The sequence below is a fragment of the Thunnus thynnus genome, chromosome 10, assembly GCF_963924715.1.
Source record: "Thunnus thynnus chromosome 10, fThuThy2.1, whole genome shotgun sequence".
NCBI classification, from domain to species: domain Eukaryota; kingdom Metazoa; phylum Chordata; class Actinopteri; order Scombriformes; family Scombridae; genus Thunnus; species Thunnus thynnus.
Genome location: NC_089526.1, coordinates 32,631,142 through 32,644,374, shown reverse-complemented (window position 1 = coordinate 32,644,374; position 13,233 = coordinate 32,631,142). Strand labels below are relative to the sequence as shown.

Sequence of the window (13,233 nt, the reverse complement as noted above, 5' to 3'; positions counted from 1 at the left end):
TTAAACTTTATTAAAATAGCTGATAACCCAACTAAAAGAGTTTCAATGGAGAGCTTTGGCCCTCCACAATGGTCTAAATATTGTTTTTTAAATGTTTTCAGTCAGTAAAGATGTTAAGGAATATAAGTACATACTGGCCAATGGTAGCTTCAAAGCGGCCTTCAAAAACCAATACTGGGTGAACCCGGTTTAATCTTATTTTGTCTAAATACTAACTCAGTATGTCCACTGTGTGCAGTCCCAAGCAAACCAGTGGTAGTGTGGAAAGTGTTGTTCACTTCCATGTGTTCTGATCACGGGCATGACCACATAGCAGAGTGCATAACACACGACAGTAGTGGAATTTGTGTATGAAACAAGAGTGCAAGCAAGTCATTGTCAATACAAGGTTTAATAGCAGGGTGTCAGGGTCATAATCTAAAGGAAGAAACCTTCAGTCTTTTCAAAAAACTGTCAGTCTGCTGCATCTAGTCTTAGCCTGCAAGGTGCTTGTTGGGTCTATTCATTTTGTCTTTCTTTATTTAGCTTGTTCGAAATTGATGAATGACCTTGTTTAGGGTTTAATGTTGTGGTGGGGCAGTGCTGTTGTGGAGCGGTGTCTCACTGTGCACGTCTTATCTGACTGTATATCCTCCATTATAACCTGCTGTACTCACTCATCACATTGTTCAATATACAAACCACATTGTTAAATATACAAACCTATCAAAGCAGAGGAAACAGGCTGTGAATGTATTATTTGAATTCAAAGCATGATAGATTGAGCTTACTGAAAAAGCACACTGGATTCAGATGAATTAGGTGATTACTTGTTGGATTTCTCAAACGTATATTTGAAGTTCAAAAGTGCACTATTTATGAGATTTTCAATTCATATTCCCAGCAAGCATTTTGATTTGGAACACTGATGCTAATATGACTGCTTGCACCAATGTTAGAAACCTACGGAAGTACAATAGTAATCCTAATATGAAAGTTGATGTCAATACTTGCCCATAACTTCTACTGGTGGAGTTTTGTGAATATTGAAAGACTACAGTATTACCATTTATCACTGCCCTTTACACATATAAAATTAAACATTATTAAGAGAATAATAACAGCAAAAGCTAAATAAGGGTTATTATTTTAGTGAAAAGAATGCTTTTGTGACATGTAACGTATGCCTGGCAGCATTATTGCCTGAGGTTTATTATGCAAAATCATGCATACATGGAATGTATGTAATGTAAGTTACCATGGGTACATGGTTGCCAATAAGGTGGGTACTAATAGGCTACTAATGTACCCCTGGCAGCCTTATTGACTATGGTACATTACATGTATACAGGATTCTGCATGAGCTTATATTTTGGGGTACATTATCTCTGGATGTGAGGCAGAGCCCCAACTATTACTATAACTTGTATGCACTAGCTATCATACTATACCCTGGCAGCCTTAATCCCTGTGGTACATTATACAGGATCCTGCACACATGTAATATACCCTAAGGCTTCTGCTGTAGGTTATGTACCCTCCATGTAATGCACCCCAGTAGCCAAATGGTCAGGGCTACATATAATATAACCCTGGCAATAACCCTGCAAGGGGTAAATGATGTACACCTGGAGCACCATATAATGCACCCCTGGTAGTCTTACTGCCCAGCGTACATGACCTTTAGCAATAAGGTGGAGCACCAGCGGCAGCCCTGTATGCAAGTTCCTATTTTTAAATCTGTTTGGGCAGGTTTGTAAAATATTCAGATTTTTTCATGTTTTATACAGAATTAAGTTGTGTTTGTTAATAATACACACATTATTATGTTACCACAGAAAAAATGTCTCTTCTGTTCCTTTTAGCCTTAAGTCCATTCTGATTCTATCTGTGCAGTCAGTTAGACAACAGCGTTTTATCAATGAGCTGAGCAAGCGCTTTTCACCGTGACTCCATGAAATAAGTCAACCTATTGTAACAGAATCTTAACTTTGGTGAAGGAATATATTTATGACATAAATTTTGTCCATAATATGTAAGTTAATACAGAACATCTTGTTGTTTTTCATCACAAATACATATTTTCTTCTTTTTTTGTGTGTAAGATAATATCAGCTTTTTTAGTGTATGTTCAGATAGTCATTATTTTGTCAATGCATCTGATTTTGCACTAGCTGTCACTATATGCTGAACTGAATGTTTTCATTAGGAGCTAATAAAATAATAAAAGCTGCTTTTAGATGTTATCTTGTTCATGTTGACTAGTTGTATAGTGTGTGGTTGTGGTAGAATGTTGTCTGCTGTCTAGGAGGCAGTATGACTGCCAGTCATAGACACATTTTAGCAGGTAAACATCACTGTGATAAAGTAACATTATTAACCCTGGTTGCCATGACATGTTCTGTATAATGTATTATTTCACTGCTGTGCTTTCAACCCTATTTACTCAAAGGCACAGCCTTGTAATGTGTATGTACATTTACGTAATATCTGTATGTTTGTGCATTCATACCTATGTGTATAACATATTCACTTAACAGAGCAACACAGCATGGATCTCTGACTCATCAATACAGGGTCACTGGGCCAAGCTAAAACACTGTACAATCAATACAATCAAATGTTGAACAGCTCCGGAAACTGGAATTAATGTATCTGTCCTCCCATGAGAGCCTATTACTTTTAAGGCAAAACAGCACAGGAAGAGAACCTGGTTAAATAATTTATGCCATCTCTAGTCACTGACAGTATCAGATAATTGCTCATTTGGTAATTGCCCTCAAAGGTTTTATGACATATTTTCAACAAGGTATGTCTAACCAAATGCTACATAATTCTGACAGTGTGATCTTATAAGAAAATGTTTTAGCTTTCAAACCTGTTTTGAATTAATGTCAAAATGATAAATAGGTCCAGATTGCACAAAATGATCTCAGTAGTAGATATGTGGTATAGATGACTGTGGCCCAGTGCTGTATTTACACTAATCTACTAACATACTACACTATACTATACTGTAGAATATTCTGTATAAAATCAATAAAACGTTTACATTGTGTATAAATATACATATACTTATGTGAAAATTAATAGTTCAGTAATCTTGGACTAAATGATCTCAGTAGGCAATATCATTCTTCATCTGCATAATTACTAAAATGAAAAACAAATTATCAAACAGTATTAAAACATATCTTAGTGACTAAAAACATTACCCTTTTTCATGTAAAGTTTTTTTTTCTTCTTCTTTTTTTTTTTTTTTTTTTAGAAAATCATGAAATGGGAATTTTAACAATTACATTTAATTTCTTCTGTTGCCTTTTTCTGTCTCTGCTAGCAAAACATTGTTCTCTCTACCTTCCACCATAATAAATGTAGATTTTTGGTATAATGCGCTCCTCTCAGTCCACAGCATCTGTTACACATCTTTCTCTCTTATTTATTAGCTACAATTCAAACGCAGAGCTTATGCAGTCATGTCGTAGATATTAGCTTGTAGCTAACTGTATATTGAAGGCTGCTACAGTAAATCCCAGTTAGTTATTGAGTTAATTGAGGAAGCAGCTAACTGGACTAAACTGACTATTTTATGAACATCAACCACGCAGTTGCTTTAGTGTTTATCCTGCAGCCGACTGTAGCCTATAAAATAATATTGCCTGCTAATGCAAACACATTACAGTACATCTATTCTTCATTAAACAATGCACCACTTGTAACTCTGAAAAAAATAGATGAAACTCATAATTAATGTTTTCTATATAATACATACTATGTTATACATATTTACAGTATATATCAAGCAGCACATATTACAGGTGCTGTGTATGTGTTATGTTTTTATACACTTGATCCCAATGAGGAACCTTTACTACAGAGTATGTTAAGATACCCACGCTGATAACACAGCTGCACTTAGCCTAGAATAGATCTACATTGAAATAAGTACAGCAGTTTAGATATGTTTATCAGCTTATCAGCTGCATTAAAAAAATATAACTGAATCACAGATTTTTAAAATGTACTCCTCAAGACAAAATAAAGTGAAGCATTTATTACAGCTGATGTACCTTGAGCACAATAAGTTATAATATGCAGAGTCGACACTTAACAGTTACCCCAGGTCCATACATTTATGGCAAAATCTCACTATTTCATTAATGTGTTGTGTATGTCTCTGAAGGTGCAGAGCGTTTTATCAGCAACTATTCAGTGTCAGAATGTTTGCTGGGATGTTCCAGTCTAACAACACAGATCTGTGTTGTATTATTGCACTGATCTAAACAGGCTATTTACACAGATATGAAGAGTGAGAATAGTTGCAGTATAAGGAGGATGGCAGTTTGCAGAGTGGAAATGGACAGCAGAAAGGGGGGGAGGGGGGGGTATGTGTTAGTGAATGTGACTGTTGAAGACGTGGGTCATGCAGTAGAGCAAACCTTTGCAATACATGTGCCTGTGATCCAACTGTGTATTACTTCCAACACTCCCAAACATTTTATTTAACTGCTCTTAGTGAACCCATTTCCCCCAGGAGTGTCAGAAACAAACAGTTCAATAATTTTTTTGGGCAGTTTTAGATCATGTTAGATTACAATAGAAAAAAGTTTCTGGAGTGTTTCTTGAGGTCATTTGAGATGGTGGTTAAAGTCTAGCTTGGATCCATGGTGACAGCAGAATTCCTCACGTTTCTTATCTCGTTGTCGCCATTGGGCCTAAGTGAATAAATGCAAAGAAACCAACCCTTATCTTACTGCATATGATATAGCACTGTCATTATAGTGTGAGTTTCCGGAAAACTGGCAAACAGATGATCTCTTCAAATTATATATTTTAAATTATAAAATATATATTTAGCATATATTTTGTTTCATTTTGTTAGCATCTTTAGATATTTATATGTTTTTGCCATGAGACTTTTTCATGGCACATGTGGTAATGGTAAGAAATTCTGCTATCGTTGTTTTAAATAACAAAGCAGTGCTTGATGTCAGAGGTATTTCTTACCTTTTCAAGTTGTGCGTTCTGTTTGGACTTGTAGAGGAACTCTCCCACAGCCACGAAAACGGAGAGGACGAGTCCGGCAGCCAGGACGATGAAGATCCCGCCGATGTTCTGCACCCCAAGGGCGCTGGCCTCTTTACTCTCCTCCTCCGGACAGCCGTTTCCTCTCCACCACTTCTCCTTCATCATGTGCAGCTTCCCTTCCTCCTGAAGCTGCAGTATGGCAATAGTGATCTTATCTCTGTACGGAGAGCCTGAAGGACCAAAAGATATGAGGTCAGAATGAGCAGCCAATATGATTGAATCAGTGCCTCTGTCTTATTTTAAGAGTAAGGGAGAGAGATTGTCACCTTTACTGAATAGTGGCTTTCATTATGTGCCAAAGTTTAAAGTACTGTCTTATAGACATCATCATTGAGATGCATGTGCATGCCAGGGAGAGAAAACAAAGTAGAATGACTGAGAGCTTACAGGGAGATCAACATATGAAGGTGTTTTGTGCCTTGAACTGCACAAATTGCAGATGTAATGGATGGAAAAATGTTCATTATCCCAAGAAGGAAACCTCCCAGTTATCTCAGAATGCAGAATAGCTGTTAGCTTCAGCGATGTAGTTAGAGCCCTGGATTTTATGATGGTGATGGATGATTTTTCACTTAAACTGTACAAAAAATGCTTGTTTTAAGGTAAGACAGCTCACTCTGTTACTGTATGTTTATGACGTGTTTACGGCTGGATCTTCGTGTGCAACTCGCTGTAAAAACTGGTAACTTTGGATGGAAAATGTGTGTGCAGAGTCTCTTATTCTTGATCCTGTGTGGCTGATCAATAATAACTGTATTTACATAGTTTCTTAGCAGTGCAGCTTTGCCCGTATACACTGCAGTCCAGTGTCTAGTATAATTTAAGGAAACAGCAGGATTAATGTTATGGATATAATAACCACAATAAGTGAGTCTGTGTTCATCAGTTTTGTTTTTTGGATTAAACTATTGATGAGTTATTCTCTCCCAGCGTGAGCACACTTCCTCCTGTGTGCATCATGCAGCAACAGTGCAGCAGCAGGCTGATGAATAGATGGAGGTCATCACATTCTGAGATCACTGCACAGTTAGACACCTTCGCACTATGATAGACAGTATGTTGAAATATACTGTAAATAAGAGAAAGGGAAGACTGTAGTGTACCTAAACCCAATGTCAACTGACTCCGTTTCTTTTAGTAGTAGTATAGATATATTAATTGTAGCCTATGATTGGAAACGTTGGTGGGTGTACACTGGTTTATCATTGTACTGGTTGAGCATGTTGATGCTTTTCAGATCATTTTCTTTCCATATAATGGAATGATTATGGTTACATTTTGGCTAAATCCCTTTAAGGTAATTGTGGTACAGAATAGGAAAGATGGTTTACATGGTTTAACTAATTCAGGCTAACATGTTGTTATCAGGTTAAAATGATACTGTTCATTTTCATCCAGCCCACTTGGTTCTACGTAAAAAGACCAAATTCTATGAAATACATTGAAGTATTAAATATATAAATAATATTAAATAAATACATCAGCTTAAATATGCTTACTCTTAATAATCTACAGTATCTACTGTTTCTGAAATTCCCTCAGATTCCCTCAGAGTCTAGTATCTATTAAAGTATCCCAAACTACATGTGGATTAGGTTTTTTATTGTGCAATGATTTTATTTTGTTGAATAGCTTATTTTACCAAATATCTTTATCATGAAATTGTATTGTGATAATTACATGATTTCTCAATAATTTACATGTTCACATGTAAAATCACAGTCATAAGATTTTTCTGTTGATGCCTCAGTCATCAGTATCTGAAAATGACTTAATTTATAGGGCTCACGTCTTGTTCATGGTCCAGCCGTGTGTTCTGAAAGGTTGTTTTTTGAGTATCGTACAGTAAGACAACTACATTGCTGAGTCTATTTAGGATGGGATATTCAGTATTCAGGCACAAGACACTTTGTCTACTCTGCCCAATATAGATTTTACATCACTGTAGATTGTTTTCCAGTGCCTCTATCACATTGAAACATCTGCTATGTCTGCCCCTTTCTCATAGGGTATTTCAAAACAAACGTTGTGTAAAGAATGTGAGTTCCCCCCAGTAAAGAATGAGGCATCAATTCAACACAAGAATCATATAAAAGCACTTAATTTTATAGACTGTAGCTGGTGGCTGTGTCTTGCTTAGCTTTGTTTCTTTATGGCTGTCACAGTTCTCCAAAATGCAGGTAATGGCAGCAAAAAATAAGTTAAATTCTTTCAGGTATAAAAAATATCAAAATATTTAACCTGCTACAAGTACTGGAATGAAGACTTTCAGGGGTCCAGATTAGCTCTTATTGGATCCCCATTACTGTCTTCATATTGCTTTAAACATGTTTACTCTTCTGATTACCAGACCTCATATAGCTGGCAAATACTGCTAATTGGTATTTAGCTTCATATGTCCCATTTACCTGCAATGTTGATATTATGATTAAAGGATTAGGTTCACATTTTTGAAAGTCTTCATCAAAACATTACTCACATGTTCATTAATAAATTTCAACAGCTGTTTGTTTCTGTAATAATTCTTCTTCTCCATACTGGCTGTCAAGAGATCCCTACATTACACAGTCCTCATTTTGTGCAAAAAAAACCTTCTGAAGTTCAGCTGAGGCTAATATCAGGCTTCAGCAGCTGGAGTTACTCACACGAATTAGCCTTTTCACAGTTACAATCAGTTACAGTTGTTTAAGTACAAAAGTCTCCATTTCTGTTTTCTTGCTTGTATTTTGTACTAAAATTACTAACTTTGAAGATTACCATTTGTTTTTTGTAACTAAGACTTCTGTTGTGATCCTATCCTTGAAGTTACTCCAGAGTCAATTTTTTTACTGGATAGATGTTATAGAAAGTGTAGTCAAAGTCTGGCCTAACCGTGGAGCTATGGGACAGATGATGAGGTCACCAAAATCAATAAGGTTCTTCCTCTTGGGAGCATGACTGCACAAAGGGTATATTGTGTCCTAACAAAGTTGCTAGATTTAAACTCAGCAGCTGTACAGTCACTACACATAGACCAACACATTCACACATAAAACCAATGTAAATGTTCCAGTTCAACTAAACCCCATGAGAGTACTATAGACTACGGGCAGGAACCAAGGACCTTCTTGTTGGGATGTGGCAGTGTTAACCATTGAGACACTGTGCTGCCAACTAGACATGTTAACAAACCCATAAATTTACTTGGCCTGGTGGTGACACACTACATTTCAATTTTACCAATAACTTTTTCAAGATATTTTGCACAAACAGAAATCAGGGATAGGTAAATAAATTTTTTTTAAAAAAGATGAAAAATGAAAAGCAAATAATAACTTTACTTACCGTTGAACTGTTCTTCAATCATAATTACAACAATAACATTTAAACTTCCAATTAGGCCACAGACTACTGACCAAGACAAAATGTTTTACCCACATCACACAACTACCTTATTGATAAAGTAAGATAAAATTAAATAAGATAACTTAAATGATCCCCGAGGGGAAAGTTATACGTTACAACAGATACATACAGAAAACAGATAAAACACTCCTTGAATTCAATAAATAAAAAAATAACAGATTAAAAAATATAAAAAATAAATAATATAAAAGCACAATGACAACAATATAATAGTGTTATATGATGAGTGATATGATGTAATGTAATGTGAAATTGTGTTATAGCTATGTTATTACTTCTATTACGACTACTCCCATAGTTAGAATAGTACAGGTGATACAGTATGTATTGGGACAAGGTGCAAGTAAATTGTTGGGAAATGCTTATTACAAAATGCAACACTAAACCAAAAACTGAAATTAGCAAATGTTAGCATGCTAGCACTCTAAATTTAGATGGTAGAAATGATCAATATTACTTGCTTCATCAGTATGTTAGCATTGACTTTTTTAGCATCTGTTATTTCATGCTGTTATATGGGGTGAGTATTCAGTACTCCCAGTCTACAGTTGGGTATATTTTATTGTGCATGTTTAAGATTGTAAAATATTGATGATAATGTCTAACACTGCCATTTTATTGTCCTTAAGAGCCCAACAACACTAAACTTATAAAACTCAAAGACAACTATGGGGCCTATATTTCCACTTGTTCTACTTGTATAGCTGTCTAATTAAAACCAGTTGCCATGGTTAATCTGTGTTAATGTTTTCCCTGTGAGCTGTTTCCTTGGACTCACAAGTTAACGTCCCAAGAGCAGGTCTTGAAATGTTCCCTCTTGCCTGTATGAAATGTTTGCAGAGCACCCAATGAATTCTCCCACCCCCACCCCTCTTCTGTTTTCCCAGCAGCCTTTGCACTTCCTCCTCCACTTCCTCCCCACTCAGCACCTTCCACAGCTCTGCTGATCAAAACCACACGTCGAGATCCCTGATTAAACCTGAAGGGTGAAGCCTTTTGAAACAAAAGAAAAAAAAAACTTGAATCCTGCCAGACTCCTGCTCCCCAAACTTCCCTGTGGTACAAGCATATACACCGCAATCAGGATATTAATGCAGCTTGAATTATTTAAAAAACTAATAACACCTATTATCGCAAACACTTAAAATGAGCTCTCCCTGGAGCACAGGGGAGAAAAACATGTTTAGATTAGAAAATATTATCAATTGGCTGGCTCTGGTGGAGTAGCAATCTCTGTGATTAACAGTTAGTATGCAGAGCCAGTTTAGCAACAGTATTATGTAGCGGACCCAAAAGACCGTAAACAGTGACCATGATAAGCTGCACTCTCCTGCTGGAGCGCAGCTTTGAGCGGCAGCCCTCAACCTCATGGCAGCATGGCTCCAGCCACAAGGCCATGTTCACACACTTTAACATCTCTTCTGTCCTTCATCTCTGCCCAAGGGCTTCTGCTATCTGACTCTTTTATTTCAGAGCGGCTGGCCAGCATGTTTCAAAAGCATCTATCACCATGGTGATAGTGAATGTGAATCCTGCTCCGGTCCTTGTTATTCATTGCCATCTACAGTAGATACCTTCCCTTCAGCTCCAGAGAGTAACAGCAAGCCAACCTGTGTCAGATAAATCACTCGCTTAGACAAAACACAGGCAGCCTTGAAACTGGGCCAGCCCTGTTCGATCAAAACAAATGGTAAGACCTCAGCTGTGATATCATGGTCAGGATGAACATGAGCACTGTGTCATATAGTCAAGACCTGCCAGCCGGGTTTTTGGCAAGTATTGTATCCCATATTCATATGAGTGTGAAATGGGTGAACAATCTGATGCCTCCTGACCCACTGAGTTAAAAATACAGCAACAGTGTTTCCTTTGTAAATGGGTATTACATTGGAGCTGTAAAATATATTGCATGACATCAGATCCTCCAGCCACATAATACCCCATTTTCATACAGATAAGCAGATGGCGTCGTGAGGCAGGCCTCGGCTATGATACTTCAAGGCTCTATGAACACCACAGGCCTTTATTCTCAGCTACAAATAACTGCTCAAAACTGATATGTCGGTCCAGTCATGAGGCCTGAGGCTGGCAGCGTCATTAGACCATGTCAGCACTAAGCCGGCTAAATTCGTAAACGCTTCTTTTTCTCTCCTTTTTGGCCGTACGTCCAGACTAAAGCAGCGTTTTTCTCGTCCAAAAACTGAGCTTTTTCAAAACGGCCTCCAGACTGTGGCAAACAGAGCTTTGTAGAAATGCTGTCATATTGATGACAAAACAGATGGTGGCAGTAGTGCAGCATTTCATTGGAAGGGGAAGAAGAAGAAACACAAAGATGGCAGACGCTTCATGTGAGTCTTGTTCTCTTTATTGTCTATTTTGATAGCTTGTTTAGAGTTAAACGCAGCTATCTACCACCTTTCTCTGCTGAAACTGTTTGCTGTAATCTGCTCACAATAAACTAAATATCAGGAAGCCGCTGCAGAGACAGAAATAGTAGCCTATACCATTTCTTCTTTGCAGGTTTTCTGTGGTTGACTTGCTCGTCTGTCCTCTGCACATGCCCAGTGGTAGAATTACCCGTTTTGGTGTTTTAATGTGGACAGAAATATTTCTAGAAATGAACTGAAACTCCTGTTGTGGACACATCTTTTTTGCTCAAAAACAGTGTTTTAGAATCTAGCCGACTTCATGTAGACATAGTCTGTCAGTCCAACACTTTGGTCCAGAGCAAGAACCCTTAGCAACTATTGGCCACATTGTAATGTAAATCAATAGCCCCTTTTACTAGTACAAGGTACAAACACGGAATGAGGGCATTGTTGTACCGCCATTAAGCCGGCAGCGGAGATAGTTAAATTGCTGGATTGATGTCAGTGTAAAAGGGACAGTCAGCATGGCAAGACTACATACACAAGACGCTGATGCTGTTGTGTTACACGTCATGCCTCTGATTCTGGAACGCCGGCATGTTATCTAAAATCACACACAGGGGGAGCATTATGCCGGTTTTGTTCGGTTCAGTGTAAAAAAGCAAAGCCAGCATAATGACAGGTTGCAGGGATCTCTGTATAAAAGGGGGCTTATGTTAGATGTTGAGGGGTGAACGTAAAGGCTGCATGTCTGAAAGGGGCTTTGGTTTGTGATGTAGTACTGGTATTACATATTTTGACTCAGCCTTGAACATGTGCACTCATCCATCTTGTTGTAGCAACTCCCAAGTGTGGATACAAAGGTGACAGTGACATGACAGATAGTATTTTGGGAGATACAAATTTGACTCAAACGTAGGTGTTTAAATACAAGATGTATGCAAATTATATTGCTCAGGATGTGATTTTTGCAACTCAATATTCAAGTGGGCCTGATGGAAATTCCTTATATTTCAATGTTCACACTTGAGTCACCATCAGATATGATTAATTAAAGAAAATAAAGCAGGATTTGGACACCCAGCTGATGCTTGAATGTAAATATGATGCTGCACACATTGCTGTATTAATAAGCAAGGTGAAATGTACTGTAAATCAAATCTCACTCAGACTGAAAATCTAGTGAGATTTTTTACTCTTCAGTCTGGTTGGCTGGTGGTGATGGAGGAATGTTTTGTTCTCCCTGTCAGTGCTAAAAAGAATATGTTAATTAGCGATCTGAAAACAGGCCGCTGCATGTGTAGCCATAAAAGAAGCACTTAATCCTGCAATTCAGGGAAGAGTGGAGAGCGAAGTGACAGGCCATGCTGAATCCAGAATAAGACACATAGATGTAATCTGCCAGATCAAAGCAGAGTAATAGCATACAGATCCCTAATGCATTGTCTCTCAATGAAGAAAAAAACCCCAGATATTCAAATATGCCACAACGCCTGACATTCAGAACATGTGTATTTTTAGCCCAGCAAGAACAATTCTGCTCTCTCTGTAATACATCTAGAGATTTGTTAGGACAAATAAATATGTGTAACTAAATGATTACATGATTATATTCTGGGGACTCTGGTAAACTATGAAGCATTATGGCTGCTGTTTTAGATACACATTAGGCAGTGACTTGGGTTTCACACTTTCTTTATAAGATAAATCTAGTAGATGTAATTTGGTACATGAACAGTTCTTAAATTTGGTCAGTATTCACAACATGTTTGAGTTCTGTCCAACTGAGTTCCATTACTTATTATTCAGCAGTGCCACTTTCTAATGAATGTAGATACACAGTGTTACTGTAATTACAGTACTTGGAAAGTCCTGAGAAGAAGCCAAAGTACCTTAAAGAACTTTCAGGTATTGGGGTAAATGTTTTGGATTGCATCCAATGGCAACATTTAGTGCCAGTGCATTGCAGTGTGCCCTTTTTTTTAGCAAGGCAGAAAGGTTGTAGAGGTCCATGTGGTGGATGGGCATGTAACGCATCACAGTTCAGTGCACAGACCACCACAGTCTTTTAGTTGCCTTACTCTAACCATACCTTAACTATTTCTTATTTGGCATAAACATAATACTTCCCTCATGTAACTGATACTGTTGAACGTGAGAATTTTAAATGATGGCATTGGACAAAGTAAAAAAAGAAGTAACTGAATGGAATCCATGTCTATGTTTTTTATATCAATGTTGTTCTTATGTTCAATGTTCTGAGCTGCCGTCATGTGTCATCTCAGTGTCTGACTGACACATCCCACCTCCACCCTTCTTCAGCCCCAGAGTGTCACACTTTTGGTCCATCCAATGAGCTCATCAGAAATCTTCATAAGCCCTTCTTTTGATT

General features: G+C 37.6%; 1 protein-coding gene across 3 annotated transcripts in view; it reads right to left on the bottom strand.

Moving 5' to 3' along the window:
• Positions 1–13,233, bottom strand: part of grik2 (glutamate receptor, ionotropic, kainate 2) — a 290,842-nt gene that overhangs the window by 19,235 nt on the left and 258,374 nt on the right. For 2 of the 3 annotated variants that reach the window (XM_067602509.1, XM_067602511.1), the window contains one exon: positions 4,987–5,237. In XM_067602509.1, coding sequence (XP_067458610.1) covers positions 4,987–5,237 — 251 coding nt within the window. Of the gene's footprint in view, positions 1–4,018; positions 4,695–4,986; positions 5,238–13,233 lie in introns of those variants that run through there. The other variant, XM_067602510.1, reaches the window with a different exon arrangement.